The following is a 24256-nucleotide window of genomic DNA, read 5'->3' on the forward strand; positions in this document are numbered from 1 at the left end:
TGCACAATCCTGGGTTATAGAGCACTCCTTAGGGTATGTTCTCACGATGAGTGTTACTTGTGTTTTTGACGCTGCTTCCACAACGCAGTACAAGCAAAGTGGATGGGATTGAGGCTATGTGCGCAAGTTGCTTTTTTGTGTGTTTCTTTACTGCATATAAAAAAGCCTGTTTTTGGCAGGAAAAACCAGCAGAAAAAACACACATTTTTGCCACTTTTTTTCACTCCTTTCTATTCTTTTTTTCATGTTTTTTTTCATTTATTGAAAAAAAGCAGAAAGAATTGCCATGCTGCTTCTTTTTTCTGCAACAAAATCTGCAAGAAAAAAAGAAGCAAACTGCGCACGGCAAGTCAGGATTGTCATAGACTTTAATACAAACATTTCCATAGTTCCTACTAAAGGATGTCAAAAGACATTATAGACTACTCCAAAAGGACTACATGAACAGCAAAGAAAAATGGAGTTTCCAAGTCAATAAAAATTGTAAATTTTATTTTATCACATAATAAATTGAATAAATTGATTCCAAAAGATCATATACAAAAATACATTACAGAAAAAAGTGAGGCAAAAAAGGGGAGGAAAATACCCCCAGGCAAGGTGATATGGCTACAATTACATGTGGGGGTTAAATATTAACTTTTTCCAAGAAGGGTACAATCCAATTACAACTGCATTCCTATCAGCAGTGGATTAGTCACAATGGACGTTAAGGCCCCGTCACACTAAGCAACATCGCTAGCAACATCGCTGCTAACGAACAACTTTTGTGACGTTGCTAGTGATGTTGCTGTGTGTGACATCCAGCAACAACCTGGCCCCTGCTGTGAGGTCGCTGGTTGTTGCTGAATGTCCTGGGCCATTTTTTAGTTGTTGCTGTCCCGCTGTGAAGCGCACATCGCTGTGTGTGACAGCGAGACAGCAACAACTAAATGTGCAGGCAGCAGGAGCCGGCTTCTGCGGACACTGGTAACCAATGTAAACATCGGGTAACCAAGAAGCCCTGTCCTTGGTTACCCGATATTTACCTTTGTTACCAGCCTCCGCCGCCGGCTCCTGCTCTGTGCACATGTAGCTGCAGGACACATCGGGTTAATTAACCCGATGTGTGCTGTAGCTAGGAGAGCAGGGAGCCAGCGCTAAGCATTGTGCGCTGCTCCCTGCTCTGTGCACATTTAGCTGCAGTACACATCGGGTAATTAACCCGATGTGTGCTGTAACTAGGAGAGCAGGGAGCCAGCGCTCAGTGTGCGCTGCTCCCTGTTCTCTGCACGTGTAGCTCCGTGCGCTGGTAACCAAGGTAAATATCGGGTTGGTTACCCGATATTTACCTTAGTTACCAAGCGCAGCATCTTCCACGCGGCGCTGGGGGCTGGTCACTGGTTGATGGTGAGCTCACCAGCAACTCGTGTAGCGACGCTCCAGCGATCCCTGCCAGGTCAGGTTGCTGGTGGGATCGCTGGAGCGTCGCAGTGTGACATCTCACCAGCAACCTCCTAGCAACTTACCAGCGATCCCTATCGTTGTTGGGATCGCTGGTAAGTTGCTTAGTGTGACTGGACCTTTAGTAAACTGCAGTTATTTGCTTACCCATTTAAATTCACAGTTGTCTCCACAGGAGGTTAATGTGCCCACCAGAATATAATAGAACCCTCCAGAAATAGAAATAGAACCCTCCAGAAATAGAAACAGTCAGACGACTGCCGTTTCGCACTTTCAGTGCTTTAGCTGGTCTGCTGGACCAGCTGAGGCACTGAGAGAAAGTACGAAATGGACGTCGTCTGACGTGTCGGGTGGGCCTCTCCCTCCCCGCTAGCCCAAGTGTGTAACCTCCACATGTAAATAAAGAAATTCCTGTACAGCAAGAACCGGTGAGTGCCGATTTCCTTATAATTCTAGCTTTATTGAAAGGATGACACACCAGAGACCAAAAAAAAGCAGGGTAAAAAAATCCATGAAAAAACGCAAGCAAACGAAAGTGCCGACATGGTGTAGAAGCTCTGCAGCGTCACATACTTAACTGACCCTGATCGTGGGGAAGTAGCCTTACTATATAATGGTCGTCATTTATCAAAGGAGATTAAGGGTGTATATACACTGGCCGATCTCAGACGTTAAAGGGAACCTGTCATGTTAAAAATGGTAACTGATTTGCAGACCAGATGTTTTAGAGTGGGAGGAACTGATAAATTATGTGAGAAATGTTTCAGTAAAACTTACATTGTTTATAAAAATCCCCACGGTTATTATGTACATGAGTCCAGTGGGTGACTTGATCAGTTATTGATTCATATATGTACATCCACACACACATATATATATATATATATATATATATATATATATATATATACATACATACATACATACATACATACATACATACATACATACATACATACATACATACATACATACACACACACTCCTACCTACTGATTCAGGTCATTCCCATACCGTATGTTTATAATGCATGGTACCTGTTTAGTTTGACAGTCGAGAGGATGAGAAGTTGCTTCAGGCCGTGGAGAAGTTCCTCAGTGAAGCTGCCTTAAAGTTCCCCAGCCGGCAGTGCCTGAGCACCGTCACCGACATCAACGGCACCACCGTGTTTGTGACCCGATATATCAAGGCCTTGAAGCCTCCACAGGAACTGCTTGATGCTGATCCAAGTAATGTGCAAGCAACGAGTGTGAGTCCCCGACAAATCCTACATATCTATGTGATGACTGTACCTGGTGTGTACATAAAAAGAGAACTGGTCACCAGTCTGTGACTGCCCTTTTTTATTTAACAGAAGTGATTTTTTTTACATATAAGTTATTGTGAAAAGAGCTCGGAACGCTCCCTAATTAAACCTTTTCTCCGACGCCTCATTGGGGGACACAGGACCATGGGTGTTATGCTGCCTATCCATAGGAGGACACTAAGTAGATGCAAAAGCATAGCTCCTCCTCTGCAGTATACACCCCCTGGCCGGGCCAGGCAGCCTCAGTTTTAGCTTAGTGTCTGTAGGAGGCACTTCCTTTCAAGGTTTGTTATTTTTTGAGGGCGACTGTTTCCTTTTGGGACCGATCTCCCACTACGATCAACGAGCGGGAATGTGGAGTTGCGCCTCCACGTACCCCGTCCTGCGACGCTGGATCCTGGGCTGAACGACGGGTTCCACAGACACCGATTTTCTAAAGCCCAAGGTGGAGGCCTATGCCCCTATAGCCAAATTTTTCAGCCCCTCTTTGCAGGCTCTGAGTTGAATATGGCACCAATTCCTCAGCCCCTCTTTGCAGGCTCTGAGTTGAATATGGCACCGGCGTGACTGGACACAGCAAGCTGAATCTGCTATTCTCACTGCCTGGAAAGCAGTGTTGAAGGTGAGATCCCCCCTGACTGGTTTCCCTGACAAAGGGAGAAAAGATGCTGCAGGGAAGGCCCCAGGACATCTACAGTATTTATTATGAGAAAGTCCCTTGCTGGGCAAGGAGGAGAGAAGGATCCTGAACACAGAGGGTTAACTTTTCTCTAGCTTGCTGGCTGGAGGAGGGTGGAAGCCACTCCTGTTTGCAGAGAATCTGCACAGATAATTTCCTGGTGGCAGGGGGAGTGCACAGAGCTCAGGGGCTCACGCTGTTTATTTGCTCTGTTTTATTTGCTCTAGCAGAAAAGGCTGCTGATAACCACCAGTGACAAGCTGTGTGCTGACTGGAGGGAGAGGGAGGAAAACTATCAGAAGCTCCCTTCCCGCCGTTTTTTACTACCCACAGCGGGGGGGGCACACTGACTTCATCTTTGCGCTCTTTTAGCGCTAAGCCCCGTTTCGTGGCCGCGATAAGCCCCGCCCCCCTCAGGAATGCGTGCGAAGATCTCCATAGAGCTTCATCCTTCCTGAGGACAGGGCCATCGGCTGATTCGGGTAAGGTGCTTGCTTCACTTGCAGCTCTGCTGAGCATTGCTCCCCCTCCTGGCATACTCCTATTAGGAACATGCAGAATTCTAAGGGCACTAAGAGTGCTAAGGCCCACATACTCTATTATTCAGCCTGCACTGCCTGCCATGCTGAGTTACCACGTAAACGCACCTCTTCTCTCTGTGAGTCCTGTGTCCCTATAGCTCCCCAAGACCCCCCTTCCACCACTGCCGCAACCGTCAGCCCAGAGCCTAGGGCTCCCAGCCCACCGGAATGGGCACAGTTTCTGTCTCAATCCATGGAAAAACTGTCACAGAACCTGGTGCTGGCTATGCAATGTCGTCCTCCACACCCTTCTGGGTCCCTGGACGGAACGCAGCCTGAGGATACCCCTATGGAGGATCCTTCTGAGGTAATCCGAGCACATGCTTCACCGGTTGCAGGGATCAGGAAAAGAGCACACGGCCGGGTGTCTCCAGCGGGCTCTCCCTCGGGAGCACACAGGGCAGGCTCTCCCACACGCTCCACGACTTCTGAAGATTCCTTGGTTTCACCCTCCCCAGATGATCAAACTGCAATAGACTCCCTTATAGCAGCAATCAACCAAGCTCTGCATGTGGAGGATACCCCATCCACTACCACTGATCATGTGGTCTCCTTTAAGAGGGCAAGGAAACCCCAAAAGGTTTTCGCTGATCACCCAGAGTTTCAGGATATCCTCCCAAAGCAAAGGGAGAAGCCTGACAGGCACTTCGGTAACCGTAAACTCATGGAGTCCCAGTACCCTCTTGCCCCACCTGCCCCTAAGGGCTGGGCCGATCCGTCCTCGGTCGACCCCCCGGTCTCCCGCCTTGCCACAAAAATGCTCCTGTCGTTACCCAATGGTTCCTTCATCAAGGACCCGACAGACAGACAGGTGGAGCACCTCCCCCGCTCTGCCTTTGAGGCTGCGGGTTCCTCCCTCTCGCCCTCCTTTGCCGCTGTGTGGGTCGCAAAGGTGATCTCGGTCTGGGCAGAATCCCTTAACACTTCGCTTGAGGAATCCCAGTTCCCTCATTCCGTCACAGAGGTAACAGCTCAAATTTGCCGCCACGGCGGAGTACCTCATGCAGGCCTCCATTGATGCTGCTACCTGCGCAGCTTTTGCCGCCTTAAATACCATAGCCATCCGTAGAGCTCTCTGGCTCCGACCATGGCGAGCGGACTCTGCTTCCAAGAAGTCTCTCACAGGCCTTCCCTTTTTTCCAGACCGATTGTTTGGCGAACGTCTGGACAAGCTCATTTCTGACGCCACGGGAGGAAAAAGTACCTCCCTTCCCCAGCTGAAGCCCAGGACGACCTTCACCAGACGTCCACAGTCCTCGTTCCGCTCCTTTCGGAACTCATTTGGTTGGTCGACATCCCGCTCTTCCCCCGCCACTAGCCGCGGACTACACAGGGACCGATCTTCTCAGCTCTCCCCGAAACCCACTTCGTCATGGCAGCCTAGACCGAAACAGTCCAGGACTAGGGAGACTCGTCCACGACGTTTTTCCCCCCTCGTGACCCCTTTGGCGCCCCGGAAGACACACTCATTGTAGGAGGTCGACTGCGGCTCTTTTCAACACATCTGGGCTGCCGCCTCAGACGACAAATGGGAGCAAGACCTTGTGTCTTCCGGTTACCACATAGAATTTCGGACCAGACCCCTGAGTCGGTTCCTTCTCTCAAACCCCCCAAAGACTCGAAAATGACGCGAGGCCTTTTTCTCAGCAATCCACTCGCTCCAAACAGCAGGAGTGATAATACCCGTCCCGGACGACGAGAAGTTCAGGGGTTTTTATTCCAACCTCGTTGTGGTCCCCAAAAAGGATGGGGTCAGTTCGACCCATCCTGGACCTCAAACACCTGAACAAACATGTGCACGTACGGAGATTCAGAATGGAGTCCCTAAGGTCCATTATTGCATCCATGGTCGAAGGGGAATTCCTTGCCTCCATAGATATCAAGAACGCGTACCTGCACAAACCCATCGCTCCAGATCACCAAAAGTTCCTCCGCTTCACAGTTCAGGACTCCCATTTTCAATTCGCAGCCCTATCCTTCGGCCTTGCCACCGCACCAAGGGTCTTCACCAAAGTCATGGCGGCCGCCATGAGCGTCCTTCACACCAGGGGAGTAGTCGTTCTCCCTTACTTGGACGACTTCCTCATCAAGGCCCCTCCTTCCGCGACTGCTCAACCAGCGTACAGATGACCTTGGACACCCTATCCCGCTTAGGGTGGCTACTGATTCTAGACAAATCATCCCCAGTCCCAGCACGATCCATCACCTTCCTGGGCATGTCCCTGGACACCCGTCGGGGCTTGATCTATCTCCCTCAGGACAAGGCGATCGCTCTTCGACAAGCAGTACGCTGCCTTCTACGTCCTCCATCTCGCTCCATTCGATTCAGCATGAAGGTGCTCGGCAGGATGGTGGCAGCTATGGAGGCAGTACCTTTTGCTCAACTGCACCTCCGCCCACTGCAGCTAGTCCTTCTAGCTGCCTGGGACAAGAGCCCCTCCTCCCTGGACAAACATCTTCACCTGACGCCTTCAGTCAGGTATGCACTCCGCTGGTGGCTTCGGTCCGCATCCCTATCGAAGGGGAGATCTTTTCTCCCAGTGAACTGGCTGGTCCTGACCATGGACGCCAGCCTCCTAGGCTGGGGAGCAGTGTACCGGCACCACACTGCTCAAGGACGTTGCCCCAGGAGTCTTCCCTACCCATAAACATCCTGGAAATCCGCGCGATCTTCCTCGCTCTCAGGGCGTTCTGCCCTCTGCTAGCGCGTCGTCAGATTCGAGTCCAATCGGACAATGCGACAGCTGTAGCTTATATCAATCGGCAGGGGGGCACCCGCAGCAAAGCGGCTTATCTCGAGGCCCACAAGATCCTCAGCTGGGCCGAGTCGACGGGGTCAGTGATATCAGCGGTACACATACCGGGGGTAGAGAACTGGGCAGCAGACTTTCTAAGTCGCCAAGGCCTGGCCGCCGGAGAATGGTCTCTCCACCCAGAAGTGTTTCTACACATCTGCACTTGCTGGGGCACACCAGACGTGGATCTAATGGCCTCAAGGTTGAACGCAAAGGTACCCGCGTTCATAGCCAGGTCACGCGACCCGCAGTCCATCGGCGCAGATGCTCTAGTCTGCTCCTGGCACCACTTCCGCCTGCCTTACATATTACCTCTACCCCTGCTGCCGCGGGTAATCAGGAAGATCAAGGCAGAGGGAGTCCCGGTGATACTGATAGCACAGGACTGGCCCAGGCGCGCCTGGTACGCCGAATTAGTACAAATGCTCGCAAACTTACCGCGGCGACTTCCAGACATTCCAGTCTTGCTGACCCAAGGGCCCATTTCCCCAGTTCCCTTAAAGGGCAGGTCTCAGCGCTCTCAATCTTCTACGAATGCCGCCTGGCTCAAAAACCGCAAGTCAACACCTTCCTGCAGGGCGTTTCCCATCTAGTTCCCCCGTACAAACGGCCGCTGGACCCATGGGACCTTAATCTCGTTCTGGACGGTCTCCAGAGGTCTCCCTTTGAACCTCTCAAGGAATCCTACCTTGCTCTTCTGTCCTGGAAGGTAACGTTCCTGGTGGCAGTTACGTCCATCAGACAGGTTTCGGAGCTGGCAGCACTCTCTTGCCGCGAGCCTTTTCTGATCTTTCACCAGGACAAGGTGGTTCTGCGCCCCTTCCGGTTTTTCTTCCAAAGGTTCCTAACCCGTTTCATTTGAACGAGAACATTGTTCTGCCTTTCTTTTGTCCACACCCAGTTCATAGGTTGGAAAGGTCTCTGCATTTGTTAGACGTCGTCAGAGCTCTCAGATATTACATATCCAGGACAGCCCCCTTTAGAAAAACTGACTTTGTTCGTCATTCCTGAGGGGCCTAAGAAGGGACAGGCAGCTTCAAAGGCAACTCTGGCTCGCTGGATTCGCTCTGCGATCCAGGAAGTCTACCGCTTGCAACTCAAGCCCATTCCTAGTGGGCTGCGGGCTAATTCCACGCGAGCAGTTGGCGCTTCGTGGGCCATTCGGCATCAGGCTTCAGTGGAACAGGTGTGTAAGGCTGCGACCTGGTCTAGCCTACATACTTTTTCAAAGCATTACAGAGTCCATACCCAGTTTTCAGCTGAGGCAAATCTGGGTAGGAAAATTCTGCAAACGGCAGTAGAGCACCTCTCTCAGTAGGTGCTCCAGGCTGTCTGGGACTGGTTCCTAGTCCTTGGGTTGCGTTATCTTGTTGTTTTACTTTTCCCACCATGGATTGCTTTAGGACGTCCCATGGTCCTGTGTCCCCCAATGAGGCGTCAGAGAAAAACGGATTTTTGTGTACTCACCGTAAAATCGTTTTCTCTTAGCCATCATTGGGGGACACAGCACCCACCCTGTTGCCCTGTTGGGCCTTGGTTCTCTCAGTACCTTATTTGGTTATGACTCTTATTTTCTCTTGTTCCTCTGTTGAGAAGATTTTACTGTTTTTTTGTTTTTTTTTCTCCTACTGCTTGTGTACTAAAACTGAGGTTGCCTGGCCCGGCCAGGGGGTGTATACTGCAGAGGAGGAGCTATGCTTTTGCATCTACTTAGTGTCCTCCTATGGATAGGCAGCATAACACCCATGGTCCTGTGTCCCCCAATGATGGCTAAGAGAAAACGATTTTACGGTAAGTACACAAAAATCCGTTTTTCTAGCACAAGTCGGATCCAAACTTTCAGGTTGTGGGATCCCAGCATTCGGAGTGGAAACCCTGCGCTACCCCTCCTGCTGTGAAAGTCACTAGTTTTCATGAGATCTCTTTGCATTGACCCAGCGCTGCCTCATCCACTTTGGTAAACGCTCTAAGGATGCCACTCGTCAGTAACCGCTTAGTTAAAGGGGTACTCCCATCTCCAAGATCCTATCCTAATATGTAGTAGAAGTAATAACAATAATATTAGCAAATTCCTCCAATTAGAAATGTAGTATTTTTCTGCTGATTCACTGTCTCTTACCTCATGTGCAGGTCATTGCAGGACCTTAAGTATACATGGTGACGACCACGCATGTAGTGACAGTTGCTAGTGGTCATAACCATGGATACCTAAAATCCTGCAGTGTCCTGAACATGAGGTAAGTGACATAGTGAATCAGAAGAACTATAATACATTTCTAATTGGAGGTATTTACTAATAATATTATTATTATTACACCTACTACATAGTGGGATAGGATCTTTGAGATGGGAATACCCCTTTAAGGATACGACATTGCTGGGTCAGTGTATAGCACCAACAGGGCAGGGGTTAAACGTACTCGTCACCGGGTCGGTGATGTCGGGTCTGGGATGTCACGGGTGGCCCTGCCTGGCTTCGTGGCCCCGAGGTGTACAATAAAAGGGATGGATGATGGCGATGTTGGGAGTAGTAGTTGTCTCATGATGTCACCTGCGGTACGCGGCCAGGGATTAGCCGCCACTGCGGTCGCTGTCCCCTGGGGCGGGTGATGTCACAGCTAGGGTAGGTCAACTTCCCGCAGATGAAGCTAGGCCCCAGGGAGGATGATGGGGGTGGCGGTCTATGGTGGCGTGCGCTGGGATGTAGGACTGAGGAAGCCGACAATAACTGGACAACACAAGCCGGTAGTTTCTTTTACCTTTTACTTGTCAGTTGTTACGGTCCTGAGTTACATTGGTCCGGTCAGCCTGGTAACAGTGGGGAATCTCTCCTTGCAAGGTGGGTTGGAGGTATTCCTTAGTGCGCTTTGTGTATGGGTCGCTGTGCCCTGAAGCAGCAGAGCGTCCCTCTTCTTAGATGCTATATGCCTCGCCCCTTGTGGCGGGCAGCAGGAGCCGGATGCAGGGCCTGCTTGTATTTTTTTTAAGATTTATTAACAGAAGCGATAAAATACAAAACGCTTCCACAATTTATTCCAACCCAATAGAATTAGTGCCAACAACACAATAGAACCATGTATCCCCCCCTCCAATAATTTGTTCTAAATATTACCTATAAATACAGAAACTATATGATGATTGCTCTGTTCCCCTATAAAAGGGGTCTTGATCATTTAGATTGATATAATCAGAAAGGTACTCATCAACAGTGTATGAGGGGGACCTTAATGATATTCAATGTAAGTCGAGCAGTATAGAATTACCCCTAATCAGTCCAATAGTCAAGAGTCCTAAAGTCAAGGCCCCTAAGAGCGTCGCATTACCATAACCCCTGATCAGACACTGGGGTGTAAATCTGAAATTGCTGATGAACACCATATTGAAGAGGAGGTTGTACAGTTGTCAACCTATATACCCCTAGTCGAGTTTTTTAGCCCATGGGCGACATTGCCAACTAATGCTTTCAGTTTTCTGATTGCACTATTAGACGTGCCACAATACCAAATGTATTTTTAGGGGGGGTGGTTTAAATTGTTTTTACGTTATGAGAATATGGGGGGGGGTCTATGAATGTTTATATATGGGGTTTTTTATAGTTAAAAAACCCACTATGCTGACATGTACGATACTCTGTAATACTGCAGTGTATTGCAAAATTACCAAAGTGCTGCGGATGTCGCCAATGGAAATCTGTGCCATCTGCACCCCGTAAGCAGACTCTGTCCTGACTCTTTTAGGCTCACCACGTACTGACGCTGGCCCAGATACAACCTATGGAGAGATGTGGCATGGTTTCTGGAAGAAAGTTCAATGTGTTTTTTAATCGTGTACATTATTTTTATTACCATAGGATGCAATATGGGGAGATTTTACATTTTCCAGGAATATCTGGTGCTGTAGCCTACACCATTTTAACCATATGACCGTGTCCCTAGCATGACATCTGTATTGATAAGTGACCGCAGATCTTTATTAATCTGACATTCTATGAATACATCCATCATTCTGTAGATCCATACTCGTGTATATTTCATATCTCCCACACAGGAGCTGGTGGCTCGATACGTGTCATTAATTCCCTTCCTGCCGGATAATGTATCGTTTGCTGGAATCTGCAATTTATGGAGTACATCAGATGTGAGTATACACGTACAGAGAGTAATGAAAACTGTATCCTGCTACATTTAGATTATAGTGCATATGTCGCGGGCGGGGAGGACGCCGTCGTTGCTGCGCCCTCGCTAACGCTCGGGTCCGGCGCTGCTGCGATCGCTGCTCGGTGGCTCGAGCGGTGGGCTGGATCCGGGGACTCGAGCTGCGCTCCTCGCCCGTGAGTGAAAGGGGTGGTTGGTTTGGGGGATTTTTGCTTTTATGAAATCCCTGGGGTTCCGGTCACATTCGGATCTGACTATTGACGGCGGCTCCAAGCCTGGTCGGGGTCCGATGGCCCTGCGTGTGTGTGCTGGCTTCACTTCACTCCCCGGTCGGTACCGGCGGGCCGTCGCCCGACCCCGGTCCTACGGTTCCACGTTGCCCCACCACTCCTGCATACGGCCACCACCGTCTGCCAACCTTGCTGTCAGTGCCTGGGCCACAAACCCAGACACCCAAGTGCTTGCTTTTCTCACTTCAAACTCCTACACTGTTCTCTCGCTTTTCCCGCCTCCAGGCCTGTGAACTCCTTGGTGGGTGGGGCCAACCGCTTGGCTCCACCCCACCTGGTGTGGACATCAGACCCTGGAGGGAGGCAACAAGGGTTTTGTGTTTGGCTGGTGTCACTGTCTAGTGGGGGTGGGGGTGTTTGAGTGTTATCTGTGACGACCTGGCTAGTCCAGGGCGCCACATGAGCGTACTTGTGCGTGTGTGTAGACTAGATCTCATAGAAGGTGCACTGCTTGTACGAGTCACTAGGACTTGTAGTAATAGAAGATTGCAATTGAAAGAGAATCTTTCAGCAGGATTTAACCCCCCCCCCCCCCAAACTTCAGTGGCATGTAAACGTTTGGACACCTCTAGTCAAAATTACTGTTATTGTGAATAGTGAAGCAAGTTGAAAATTGAATGATCTCTAAAAGAGAAAGTTAAAGATGACACATTTCCTTTGTATTTTGGGAAAAATGAATATATTTTCATCTTTTACATTTGAAACATTACAAAAAAGATAATGGGCCAATGCAAACGTTTTGGTTACCCTTGGAGATTTCTGTGCTCAGATAACTTTGACCAAGATTTCAGACCTTAGGTAGTCTGTTAGGTTTATGGCTTGTTCACTATCAGGTAATGGAAATTTCCCAGCTTTTTAAAAACCCAGCCTCCTCTAAGCTAAATATAACCAGCAGCCATGGGTTCTTCTAAGAAGCTGCCTAGCACTCTGAAAATGGTGGAGGCCCACGAAGCAGGAGAAGGCTATAAGATGATAGCAAAGCGTTTTCAAGTTGTCCTTTCCTCAGTTCAAAATGTAATTAAGAAATTACAGTTAATAGGAACAGTGAAGACCAAGCACAATTTCTGTGAGAGCTGCTAATAGAATTGCTAGAGGGGTGAATCAGAACCATCACCTGACTGCAAAAGACCTTCAGGAAGATTTAGCAGACTCTGTAGTTGTGGTACATTGTTCTACTGTTCAGAGACACTTGCACAAATATGGCCTTCATGGAAGAGTCATCAGAAGAAAACCTCTCCTGCATTCTCACCATAGAATTCACCATCAGAATTATGCCAAAGAACATCTAAGCAAGCCTGATGCATGTTGGAAACAAGTTCTTGGACCGGTGGGATTAATATAGAACTCTTTGGCCACTTTGATTAAAGGTGTGGAGATAAAAAGGCACAGAATTTCAGGAAAAGAACATGTCGCCACCTGTTGAGCATGTGAGCGGGTAAGTCATACTTTGGGGCTGTGTTGCAGCCTATGGCACGGGGAACATTTCACAGGTAGAGGGAAGAATGGATTCAATCAAATTTCAACAAATTCTTGATGCAACATAACTCAATCTGTACAAAAGCTGAAGTTGAAAAGCTAATGGCTTCTACAAATGGATAATGATCCTAAACACACGTTAAAATCCACACTAGACGACCTCAAAAGGCACAAGCTGAAGGTTTTATAATGGCCCTCACAGTCCCCAGGTCTGAACATCATTGAAAATCTGTGGCAAGACCTCAAAAGGGCAGTGCATGCAAGACGAGCCAGGAATCTCACAGAACTGGAAAACGTCTCCAAGGAAGAATGGAAATCCCTCAGACAAGAATTGACTCTCTGCTGCTACAGAAAGTGTTTACGAGCTGGGATATTTGCCAAAGGGGGTGCTATTAGGTACTAAGGTACTAACCATCCAGGGTGCCCAAACTTTGGCATTGGCTCATTTTCCTTTTTCGTTAATTTTAAAATGTAAAGATTAAAATATTTTTTTTTTGTATGCTTAAAATACAGAGGAAATGTGTCATCTTTAACTTTCTGCCTTTTACATAGTTACATAGGTTGAAAAAAGCCCTCGGTCCATCTAGTTCAACCTTCCTCCACCAGTTAGATATTTTGTCACTAAATGATTTATAACCAACAATGTTGTGTGTACTGAGGAAATCATCCAGCCCTTTTATAAAAGCTGTTATAGTATCTGCCATTACTACCTCTTGTGGTAGGGCATTCCACAGTCTGACCGCTCTAACTGTAAAGAACCCTTTCCTATTTAGCTGCCGGAAATGCTTTTCTTCCACTCGCAGTGAATGCCCCTGGTCCTTTTAGAGATCATTTCATCGTCAACTTGCTTAACTGTTCGCAACAACCGTAATTTTGACCAGGGGTGCCCAAAGTTTTACATTTCACTGTATGTACAGTGTATGTGCATGTAGCTTTTTCAAAGACTAGCTAAACAGTCCCGTTCCATGACTAGCCTGTTCTTTAGATATTGAGAAATCAGTGTTTAAATTGATATGTAAATGATGCTGAAGAGCTATTTGTAGATCTGAAGCCTCCGTCACTCCAACTCTAGTTCCCACCAAGTGCCGCCTCCTCCCACTTGACTGACTACCTCTATGCTTTGTGACTTCAGCCAAAAGAGCTGTCAGTCAAGCAGGAGGAGGTGGGATTGGGTGGGGACTAGAGCTGGAGTGACAGAGACTTCAGATCTACAAATAGCTCTTCAGCTTCATTTACATATCCATTCAAACACATCTCTCAGTAATGCAGGAATGGTCATGTAAATATATTTCTGGCTACAGCCTAAGAAATAAGGAAATTTAAAAATTCCAAAACTGAATTATAAACCGAAAGGCAAGATATTTACCATCCAAGGTCATAGAAACAAATGCACAGACAGGGCGCAGCAGTCCCCCTTAATAAAAGAGGTAACATAGGTGCAAAATAGTGACAAAACAACCACTCACAACCTACTAGTTCATGGAGGGTGAGATTGCCCAGTATTAGAATTGCACCCAGATAGAAAAAGGGCACGGGTCACACATGTCAAGCACAATGCCCGGCCAACAGCCTATTACACGCACCACCATTCTATTAGGCACTCTCTTGTTGCCCCGCAGAGGTATAGTCCCCTGGTTTACAAAGTCACCATTGATGAGCCTGGCTGCACCCTATGAAAAAATATCTAAAAAAAATTTTTTACTGTAGTGTAGGGACTCGCAAGACATTGGGACTCTTGACATTGGGTTGCGAGCTTGCGTGACAACCAAAATATAAACCGATACCTCATATAAACTGATACCTCATATTTTGCTGTGCTTTTTATATAGATTTTGTTGGGGTTTTTTTGCTTTTCTTTTTTGTTTTTTTTTTTAAATAAATTAATAAGCATGCCTATAGTCACAAGCTGGGGTTGCCGGTGGACGAGATACTATTATTTATTTATTTATTTATTTTATCAGCTCTCTACTCTGCCTAAGGCCGGTTTCACACATCCGGCAGTTTGATGCTTTGCCGGATCCGTCACACTCCAGTACAGTGCAATACAGTACAATGGCATTGCGACAAGCTCTGGTCACCTGCTGTCATGTGACCAGAGCTTGCCACGATGCCATTGTACTGTATTGCACTATACTGGAGTGTGCCGGATCCGGCAAAGTGGAGAAATGCCAGATGTATAAAACCGGCCTAATACACCCAGGTGCCAACCCCTTCCATTTTTGGTGCCCATATGCCTTATAACTAGTAATCATTTCTTCGTTCCTTGTGCTTTGCAGCAATTCCTAGACCTTCTGGCTGGAGACGAGGAAGAACATGCCGTGCTTCTTTGCAATTATTTTCTGGCCATGGGAAAGAAAGCGTGGCTTATTATCGGAAATGCCATCCCCGAGGTAGCCATCAAGTACCCACAGTTACAGATGTACTAAATATTACATTTTAATATTTCAGGGAACAGTTAAAGGGAACCTATCACCACTTTTTTGGCCTATAAGCTGCGACCACCATCAACGGGTTCTTATATATAGCATTCTAACATACTGAATATAAGATCCCAGGCATGGGGTATAACATAAAAAACACTTTATGGGCTTCTCCATTGTCTGGTGTCGGCGCCTACCCTTTCGGCCATCTTCGTCCTCTTTCTGAAACCTGTGTGCATGAAGCGGCTACGTCATACACACTCGCCAGTTCTGCACCTGCTCAGGACCTGAATGCCGGCGAGTGTATATGACGTTGGGCCTGTTATGCACCGCGACTAGAGAAGGAGAACAAAGATTGCCAAAAGAGGCGGCGCCAGCACCGGACAACGGAGACGCCCATAAGGCCCACAGAGCGACCGTTAGGTAAGTATTATAAAGTGTTTTTATGTTATACCCTCGGCCTGGGCTCTTATATACAGCATGTTAGAATGCTGTATATAAGATCCCGGTGGTGGTGGCCGCAGCTTATAGGCCAAAAAAGTGGTGACAGGTTCCCTTGAACACAAATTGTATTTATTCTGTGCAATGTAATGTATAACATTGTGACTGATGTAATTAAATGAGCTCTTATATGGAAGGGGAACAAGCCGCAGTCTTGTCCCACTAACAGCCCAGATAGAGCGAGACGGAAGCCCAAGGCGGGGGATAGGGCGTTTGCAAGTGCCTGCTAAAATCTCAAGGGTCAGATCTCACGGGCCACAGCAAAGACACCAGGAGTGGACTTTCCCTGTTCCATGCGGACTAGTCAACACACAAGACATCACATTAAAGTGCTTGAGGAAGGGCCCCTGTTCTGTCCACCGGTGTGCGGGACCCGAGCACACCCTTCTGGAGGCTACCGGTATCCGGCTGTTGGTTTACTATCTGTGTGATTTATTCAAAAACAGTAAGTACACCGGTATCATCCGGTCCAGCCCTGCAGACTGCGTCCCAGCATTCTCCTCCACCTGCACCTGGGCCCCGGCCCAACGCCTCCCCTACCCGTGGAGGGGATACCATCCTGCTGCCCCGCTCCATCAGCCCCAGGCACCCCCATATCAAGGCAGCGGCGGTGTCACCAACAATCACCGCAACCCATGGGTGGCGTCACTGACACAACCTCGCCTGTATATATATCCCCCTTTTCACTTGTGGGCGACAGACGGGTGCTCAGGCTCCGGAACAGGTTTTCCCTCGAGCCACCGCAGCGACCCCGGATCCGAGCGTCCTGAGCAGCCCCTTCCCCTGGCCGTGGTCTGTTCCCTGCCCGCAACAAACACAAGATACTTTCTTTTAAACATGGTTCTGTAGAATTGGTGTCATTCGTCCATTAAATGTTACACACCGACAAAATTGTTGGTACCTTCTGTTAATTTGGCTAACATTCAAGGATATAGAAGGAATCTCAATTCCTTCTGTTAATGTAAGAAAAACCCACAATCGTTACTGAAAGTCCCATAGACCTTACATTTCAGGAGCTAGATGTTTACAAATTGTCTTTACTTTTAACATGTTTGCCTATAATTCTTTCTATTCTCCTGAGACAGCTCTTTCTTTAGCTTTCTATAGTCCATGTTCACTGCAGTAAGTGAGTAAATGCCATTATACCAAACAGCACAGTGACTACTTTTCACCCTTTAATCCCTTCATGACCAAAGATGTACTGGTATGTCATCAATCACGTTACGGTAATCCCTGCCGGCTGCTGCGGTGAGCCGGCAGTGAACCCCGCACATGTCTGACAGCGCAAACAGTCTGACATGTGACCGCGCAATTTATATGGCCGCAATGGGGATCGTGCTGTTCTTTGCGACCATCAGAGGCCTCGTGACGCGATCACGGGGAGCAGATAGTTGCCTTGGTAGCTCGGGGTCATGTAATGACCCCTGATGCGACCATGACACATTTCCTGTGAGAGCCGGCAAAGTGCCGGTACTCACAGGAACGCTGCATTTATCCTAATCAGAGCTGTGCAGATCTTATCATCAGAAATGAGCAAGCGATAAGACTGCTGATCCATAAAGTTACCTATGGGAACTAGTAAAATAAAATAAATGTCAACAAAAGTTTATAAAAATATGAAAAATCTAAAAAGAAAAAACTAAAAGTTCAAATCACACCCCATTGAAAATAAACCATTAAAAAAAATAAAAAATAAACACATTTGCTGTCTTGTCAATTTCAGAAATGCCCAATTTATCAAAATACAAAATCAGTTAATTTGGTTGGAATTTTTTTCTCGACATGCCGTGTACCAAACGCCAAAATTATGCTTTTTTAATTGTTCACAAATTTTTATAAAAATGCAATAACAGGCGATCAAAGCATAGCATATGCACAAACATGGTATAATTAAAAACACCATCAAGATGTAAAAAATAATCTGTCACTGAGCCCCAGATCCCGAAAAATAAGAACACTATGGGTCTCAGAAAATGGTCAAACTTCTGAATGTTTTTTGACCCCTTAGATAGAAGTAAAAGTACTCACGTTTGGTATCTACAAACTTGTAGTTTCTTTCCCGCACACTGTATGGTAAAACTAATGGTTTCATTCAAAAGTACAACTCGTCCCGCAAAAAATAAGTCCTTATATGGCAAGATTGACAGAAAATAAAAAAAAGTTATGACTCTCGGAAGAAAAGGAGCAGAAAACGGAAAACGGAAAATTGCCCAGGGGGGAAGGGGTTAAATAGGTAGGCTGACTGATTACAAGTTTGTAGACACGTGTGATACTAATTATACCTTAGTTTATTATGTCCCTAATTATCAAGTTATTTTTAATCTTTTCTAAGGGTACTATCATTTTTTTTTTTTTTTCAGGCCATTTTCATTAATTTATGTTTTTTTATAACATTTCTGTTGAACCACAACTTAAATGCAAAGTCTGATTTACGTGATATTCAGTAAATTTAAATTGAAAATGACTTTTGTCAGTTTATAGTGAATTCAGTGACCATTATTGGGGTTTTCTTACTTTACCACAAAGGGACCAACAATTTTGTCCATGTGTGTACATATGTACATTCCTATTCCTTGTAGCAATCTATTCTATGTGAGAAATGGCCATATGTCGTGTCTACAATTAAATCTTGGCTTTGTCATTTATTTTTATCTTCCAGGGCCCTACTACTTATGTGCTGACAGTAGAACAGAACCAGCACATTATATGGAACCCGAGCAATGGTCGCTTTTATGGTCAATACGACACATTTTGTCCATTGCAGAGCGTGGCTGCTTGATTAATGCTGATAACGTAAGTATAACCCCAAAAACTATAACCAAAAAAATTATTGTTAATATTTAACGGCCTTCAGCTTGTTTTAATTAGAGCTGGACCCTGCCTGCCCTTAAAATTGTAAGCTGTCAGCCTGGGTAGAGACATATAAGGATAGTGTCCCAACAAAGAGATACGCCTTGACGCTGGCTATTGGGCTTTCATGAATCAATTTGTGTGCTAAGTATCTCATTGTTTAACATAGATTCTATAGCAGTAATGCAATTCCAATTTCATATATTCAATCTTTACATATAGCGTTTCAGAGTGCAGCTGTATATATTTGGTTATATTGACTAGTTGTCTTGGCTTGCTTCTGTTCACACTTATCTTATTCTTGGAGGTGCTGGTCAGTTTTTTGATAATGCCATTATGTCATGGATCCAAATTATTAGAAGAAACCTGTCATGTCAAAAAATCACAATTACCCTATGAAGTGGGGTTAATCTGCAGGTTAATAGCGCACTGAAAGCCTGGCTACCAAAAGGAAATTAACTTTATTCCTCCCGGCATTCTCAGGTTTTTAGTTGTTGAGGCACGGCCAGAGCATTTCAGTCACTACTCAGTATACAGTGAGCGGCAGCTGTAACCGCACCCTGCACTGACTGACAGCCGGTTTGGCATTACATATGATGGGCGTCACGGTGGCTCAGTGGTTAGCACTGCAGTCTTGCAGCGCTGAGGTCCTGAGTTCAAATCCCACCAAGGACAACATCTGCAAGGAGTTTGTATGTTCTCCCTGTGTTTGCGTGGGTTTCCTCCGGGTTCTCTGGTTTCCTCCCACACTCCAAAGACATACAGATAGGGAATTTAGATTGTGAGCCCTAATGGGAAAGTGTTCCTGATGTATGTAAAGCGCTGCGGAATATGTTAATGCTATGTAAAAAAAAAAATAAAGAAGATTTACACAAATACAGAGTTGGCTGTCAGTCAGTGCATCTGCTACTCAAACTGCTCCTGCTGCACCTCTATGACTGAAAGCCTGAGAATTCCGGGAGAAATTAAGTTAATTTCCTCCTAATAGCAGGAGGTTCAGTGGCTGAGCTGTTATAGAATGCTGTTAACCTGCAGATTAACCCCATATCTGCAGGTTAATAGTGTTTTTTGACATAGGTTGTAGAAGAAGCAGTAGCACGTTTGTCATTCGGCTGTGTCCACTATTGCAGCTCAGCCAAGGCTGTGTGAGTAAATAGACCAGGATAGAATCTTCACTGTTCAGACAAGTTCTTGTAATCTTATACACTTATGTAAATACATATGTAGATGGTAAAAATGAGAATTCTTCTTATGTTCCCTGCTCTTCACTTTATACATGTTTGTGGGTTTATTCGTTTGTTGTTTTCTTTTAGATATGGTTTAATATTCAGCAATACGATTCTCCTCTGAGTATCAGCTTTGACACGAGCCGCCGAAGATGTGGAAAACCGTTCTTCTCAAGAAGTTACCCAAATCCTGGACTCGCCAGTGTGCAGGTATATCTGAGAACATCTAAAACGTAAGAAATACGCAACAAAAATCCACCAAACCTGTGATAACTGTTACTTATTGTTGCGGAGGTGAATATTGGTGACATTAGTAGGTATAGTATCGGTATATCTGTGCAGATAGGATTGGAGACCAATGGTTTAGTCAAACTTGTATGTAGTTTTGTCATGACATTGCTAGTATTAGTTCTATACTTTGAAAGATAAAGAAGTTATCTGCCACTTTAATAATGATGTCCTCTCCTTTTGGATAGGTCATCAATACCAGATCGGTGGGGGTGAGAGCTTCGCCGCCCCAGCTGATTACCGGTTTCCGGTGTCGATTGGGGCTGGGGCTGGGTTTGTTGGTTGCGGCTCGGTCAACTGCATAGTTGTCCATAGCGAGGTGCTGAGATCCATCCCCAGTCATTTGAATAGGGGCAGATACGCAGTACCCTGCTGCGGCACTGTGCAGTTGTCAGAGCTGTGCTGTTCAGCGCCGCACTTGATCACTAATTAGTACATTCGCAACGAGAATTTTTCTCTTTTTAATTCTTATCATATGGAACTCTGTAACTAGAAAACTGTGTCTCAACTACTATTAATACATAATCAGCACAGACCTTTGAACATAAATTATTACAGTATTAAAGGGAATTGTCACAGATTTGGGGCCTATAAGCTGCGGCCACCACCAGTGTGCTCTTATATACAGCATTCTATCATGCTGTATATAAGAGCCAAGGCCACTGTGTAGAACGTAAATATGACTTTATAATACTTACCTAAACGGTTAGTACGGTGCAGACTGGTCAGATGGGTGTCTCCCGTTCTCCTCTTTCGGCCATCTTTGTCCTCCTTCTGAGCCTGGGTGCATGACGCGTCTTATGTCATTCACACTAGCCGGCATTGAGGTCCATGCAGACGCACTACAATACTTTGATCTGCCCTGTTTAAGAGCCCCACTGGTGGTAGGCCGCAGCTTATAGTCACCAAATCTGGTGACAAGTTCCCTTTAAGAGGTACATGTTCAATATAAATGTACTTTCTGTAGAGTGAAGTATATTAGCTTAAAGGGGTAGTCTGAGGTCTTTTGGTTAAAGGCTGCAGTCACACTACTCCAGACGTGTGAATACTTGCAGCATGCGTATTGCACACTGTCAGGATTCTCCGATGTTTGTTGCAAAGATTAGGCGGTCACGTGACTGCAAGTATATGATTTGCATACTTCTGGCTACATTCTGACTAGATGTGAGCGGATTCTCTCAATTCGCTTATGTTGAGCGAGGCTGAGCACGTCTAGTTGGCATGTGATCACATGTATGAAAATTGTATACTTGTGGTTAGGTGACCGCCTGGTCTCAGCAGTGAATTTTCGGTTTGTGGTGGGTTCGCTATATAGATTCACAAGTCTTCAGTGACAGAGAGTGGCTGCAGACTTTCAGAACAAGACCAGACAACTAGGGATGATCAAATACCGTAATATTCGCTTTGCTGAATATCCGGCGAATAAGTCACCGCTACTTCAAGTTTTTACGACTATTCAACACCCAATGTAAGTCAGTGGGAAAGCAGAATAATTTCACGTTGGACCTAACGGCGAGCTGTGGTGACTGAGGAAAAGGCAGAAACAGTACGGGCACAGAGTCTCTCTCTCACTCTTTCTCTCACTCTTTCTCTCACTCTTTCTCTCCACTCTTTCTCTCACTCTTTCTCTCACTCTTTCTCTCACTCTTTCTCTCACTCTTTCTCTCACTCTTTCTCTCACCTCTTTCTCTCACTCTTCTCTCACTCTTTCTCTCACTCTTTCTCTCACTCTTTCCTCTCACTCTTTCTCTCACTCTTGCTCTTCTTTCTCTCTCTTTCTCTCTCTTTCTCTCCTCTTTCCTCTCTCGTTCTCTCTCTTTCTCGCTCTTTACTCGCTCTTTCTCCTCTCTCTTCTCTCTCTCTTCTCTCTCTTTCTCTCTCTTTCTCTCTCCTTCTCCTCGCTCTTTCTCGCTCTTTCTCGCTCTTTCTCGTCTTTCTCGCTCTTTCTCGCTCTTTCTCGTCTTTCTCTCTTCTCTCTCTTTCTCTCTTTCTCTCTCTTTCTCTCCTCTTCTCTATCTTTCTCTCTCTTTCTCTCTCTCTTCTCTTCTCTTCTCTCTCTTTCTCTCTCTTTCTCTCTCTTTCTCTCTCTTTCTCTCTCTTTCTCTCTCTTTCTCTCTCTATTTCTCTTTCTCTCTCTTTCTCTCGATTTCTCTCTCTCTCTCGATTTCTTTCTCTCTCTCTTTCTCTTTCTCTCTCGATTTCTTTCTCTCTTCTCTTTCTCTCTTCTCTTTCTTTCTCTCTTCTCTCTCTTTCTCGCTCTTTCTCTCTATTTCTATTTCTCTCTATTTCTATTTCTCTCTTTCTCTCTCTCTCTCTTTTTCTCTTTCTCTCTCTCTTTTCTCTCTTTCTCTCTTTCTCTTTCTCTTTCTCTCTCTCTTTTTCTCTTTCTCTTTCTCTCTTTCTCTCTTTCTCTTTCTCTCATCTCTCTTTCCTCTTTCTCTCTTCTCTCTTTCTCTCTCTCTGTACCATTTTCACTGTTTTTTTTTTTTTTTTTATTTCCTCTGGCTCTATCTCTAATTTTTAGATGTCTGTGAGCTGCTGGTTAGAGACTAGCTGCTATTATGTCTCCTATGCACAGCACATACAGAGAGAGATTATTCCTGCTTTTCATTCCTTATTAGCACCCAGATAGAAGAAGCAGCAAATGGATGATATTACTGTGCAATGTAAATGTGAATCCAGCTCTGACATAAGCTACTATAGTAAACTACAAGCTGAAACACTATGAGTTACTGTGCTTGTCTGCTCTTCTCCGCTCTCCTCTTCTACCCTCCCTTGTCCATAGATTTCAATCTGCTGTGTAACCTGACTACTCACTGTGCTGGCAGTCCATATTGTCTTTGCTGAAGATGGAGTTTAGCTATATTTCTGAGGGACATCATGAGTTCAGGAGGTGGGAAAGGATAAGAAAGGCTCATAAGTGGAGACAGAAACAGATTTCTCAGAAATTGTGTATTGAAATATCCTTATATTTGCTTGTACTACTTCATATACACAAGGTTTGTTCCCATTAACTTTAGTAAATTCTGAAACTGCTTATACGCATAGAGCTGAGCCCACCTCATACCCAGCAGATAATGGTTGTGAGACATAGCCAGGTTCTACCTCGAATAGCTGCCGCTGCGGCTGTGGATCTTAACCTGTTAAATGTGGCCATTATAGTGCACAGAGCCTGGGGTGGGGGGTCCTTTCTATACTCCCATTGGCACCCTTGCGATGTACCACTGGGTTGCTCTGGACAGCCAAGGGGTCTGTTGATTAACCTCATGTCTGCCATCATGGTGCTTCAAAGGTGGCTGGGATTTTTACTATATACAGCAATACTTTAGTATCTCTGTAATCGTACTGGCCTAGAAAATAATGTTTCCAGGTCATTTTTACAACACAATGATCACTGTAAAAACAAAACTTAAAAAAACGAAGTCAGATTTGCGTATTTTTGGTTGTTTCATTTCATTGCACTTGGATTTTTTTTTCCATTTTCCAGTACATTATGTGGAAAAATTGAACGATATTATTGAAAAACTTGCCCCACAAAAAAACAAGCCTTCAACACACCAATGTGGATGGCAAAGTAACCAATGTAATGGCTCTGAGAAGAATGGGAGGCAAAAATGAAAACGCGAAAATATTTTGATGCAGTGGAAAGGGGTTATCTACAAATCTACCTATTTTATTAAGGGTGCGCTCAAACCACCGTATAAATTGGACAAGTACAATCCTATACAGTCATATGAAAAAGTTTGGGCACCCCTTTTAATGTGAACCTTTTTTCTTTATAACAATTAGGGTTTTTGCAACAGCTATTTCAGTTTCATATATCTAATAACTGATGGACTGAGTAATATTTCTGGATTGAAATGAGGTTTTTTTGTACTAACAGAAAATGTGCAATCGCATTTAAACAAAATTTGACCGGTGCAAAACGTATGGACACCCTTATCAATTTCTTGATTTGAACACTCCTAACTACTTTTTTACTGATTTACTAAAGCACTAAATTTGGTTTTGTAACCACATTGAGCTTTCAACTCATAGGCAGGTGTATTCAATCATGAGAAAAGGTATTTAAGGTGGCCACTTGCAAGTTGTTCTCCTATTTGAATCTCCTATGTAGACTGGCATCATGGGCTCCTCAAAACAACTCTCAAATTATCTGAAAACAAAGATTATTCAACATAGTTGTTCAGGGGAAGGATACAAAAAGTTGTCTCAGAGATTTACACTGTCAGTTCCACTGTGAGGAA

At 45.6% G+C, this 24256-nt stretch overlaps 1 protein-coding gene across 1 annotated transcript in view; it reads left to right on the forward strand.

The window, feature by feature from the left end:
• Positions 1-24256, forward strand: part of CC2D2A (coiled-coil and C2 domain containing 2A) — a 180422-nt gene that overhangs the window by 149513 nt on the left and 6653 nt on the right. Inside the window, 6 exon segments of the mRNA XM_075346899.1 lie at positions 2489-2692; positions 10852-10941; positions 15001-15114; positions 18305-18410; positions 18413-18438; positions 19809-19931. Of these exon segments, the coding sequence (XP_075203014.1) occupies positions 2489-2692; positions 10852-10941; positions 15001-15114; positions 18305-18410; positions 18413-18438; positions 19809-19931 (663 nt within the window).

The sequence above is a fragment of the Anomaloglossus baeobatrachus genome, chromosome 1 (assembly GCF_048569485.1).
Source record: "Anomaloglossus baeobatrachus isolate aAnoBae1 chromosome 1, aAnoBae1.hap1, whole genome shotgun sequence".
NCBI classification, from domain to species: domain Eukaryota; kingdom Metazoa; phylum Chordata; class Amphibia; order Anura; family Aromobatidae; genus Anomaloglossus; species Anomaloglossus baeobatrachus.